The sequence below is a fragment of the Aplysia californica genome, unplaced genomic scaffold (assembly GCF_000002075.1).
Source record: "Aplysia californica isolate F4 #8 unplaced genomic scaffold, AplCal3.0 scaffold00064, whole genome shotgun sequence".
NCBI classification, from domain to species: Eukaryota; Metazoa; Mollusca; class Gastropoda; order Aplysiida; family Aplysiidae; genus Aplysia; species Aplysia californica.
The window spans coordinates 1,743,421-1,744,381 of record NW_004797334.1 but is presented as its reverse complement, the minus strand read 5'-3'; the positions used below and the strand labels follow the sequence as shown (position 1 = coordinate 1,744,381).

At 43.2% G+C, this 961-nt stretch overlaps 1 protein-coding gene across 1 annotated transcript in view; it reads left to right on the top strand.

Moving 5' to 3' along the window:
- The window catches only part of LOC101850313 (ADP-ribosylation factor), a gene marked incomplete in the record, with an annotated part of 3,874 nt that extends 2,941 nt beyond the window's left edge, over positions 1 to 933 (top strand). Inside the window, 1 exon segment of the mRNA XM_013079805.2 lies at positions 620 to 933. Within this exon segment, the coding sequence (XP_012935259.1) occupies positions 620 to 909 (290 nt within the window).
- Between the last annotated feature and the right edge of the window lie 28 nt (positions 934 to 961).

Genomic DNA, 961 nt, shown 5'->3' with positions numbered 1-961 from the left:
AGAGAGAGAGAGAGCAAGCGCATTGAAAGATGTATCAAAACACAATTTAGAATCCTTGTTTTAATAGTAGTATCGACACAAGAATTATTTAAAGAATTATGTGAAAGTGTTATTTAAACAATTATAGTATTATTAAAAAGCTGTTGACATGTTTGTTTGTTTGTTTGTTTGTTTGTTTGGTCCAGTATTATTTAAACGATTGTATGAAAGTTGTTGACACGTTTGTTTGTCTGCCTGTTTGCTCCAGGGCTTGCTGTTGATCATAGACACGTTTATTTGTTTGTTTATTTGTTCGTTGTCTCTTTGTTCATGTAATTTGTCTGTCTGTCTGTTCCAGGGCTTGCTGTTTATCGTGGACACGTTTGTTTATTTGTCTGTCTGTTTGTTTATTTAATTCGTCTGTTTGTCTGTTTGTTTATTTAATTTGTTTATTTGTCTGTTTTGTCTGTTTGTTTATTTAATTTGTCTGTCTGTCTGTCTGTCTGTCTGTTCCAGGGCCTGCTGTTTATCGAGGACACGTTTGTTTATTTGTCTGTTTGTCTGTCTGTCTGTTCCAGGGCTTGTTATTTATCGTGGACCCGTTTGTTTATTTGTCTGTCTGTCTGTCTGTTCCAGGGCCTGCTGTTTATCGTGGACAGCGCTGACACCGCCCGGATGTCGGAGGCCAGGGAGGAACTGTTCGGCATCATCAAGTCTCCCGAGATGTACCGAGTGCCCGTGGTGGTCGTGGCCAACAAACAGGACCTGCCTGGAGCACTGACCACGTCACAGATCGCTGACCAGCTGGGTCTCACTGACGTCACCGACCGGAAGTGGTTCGTGCAAGGAGCATGCGCCCCCAACGGAGAAGGGATCTACGAGTCCATGCACGAGATGGCGAGACTGGTGAAAGAGTTTCAGAGGAGTTGAGTTAGCAAATTAGGGGAGATAGAGAGTGGGAGAGGGAGGATTAAGGGGGGAG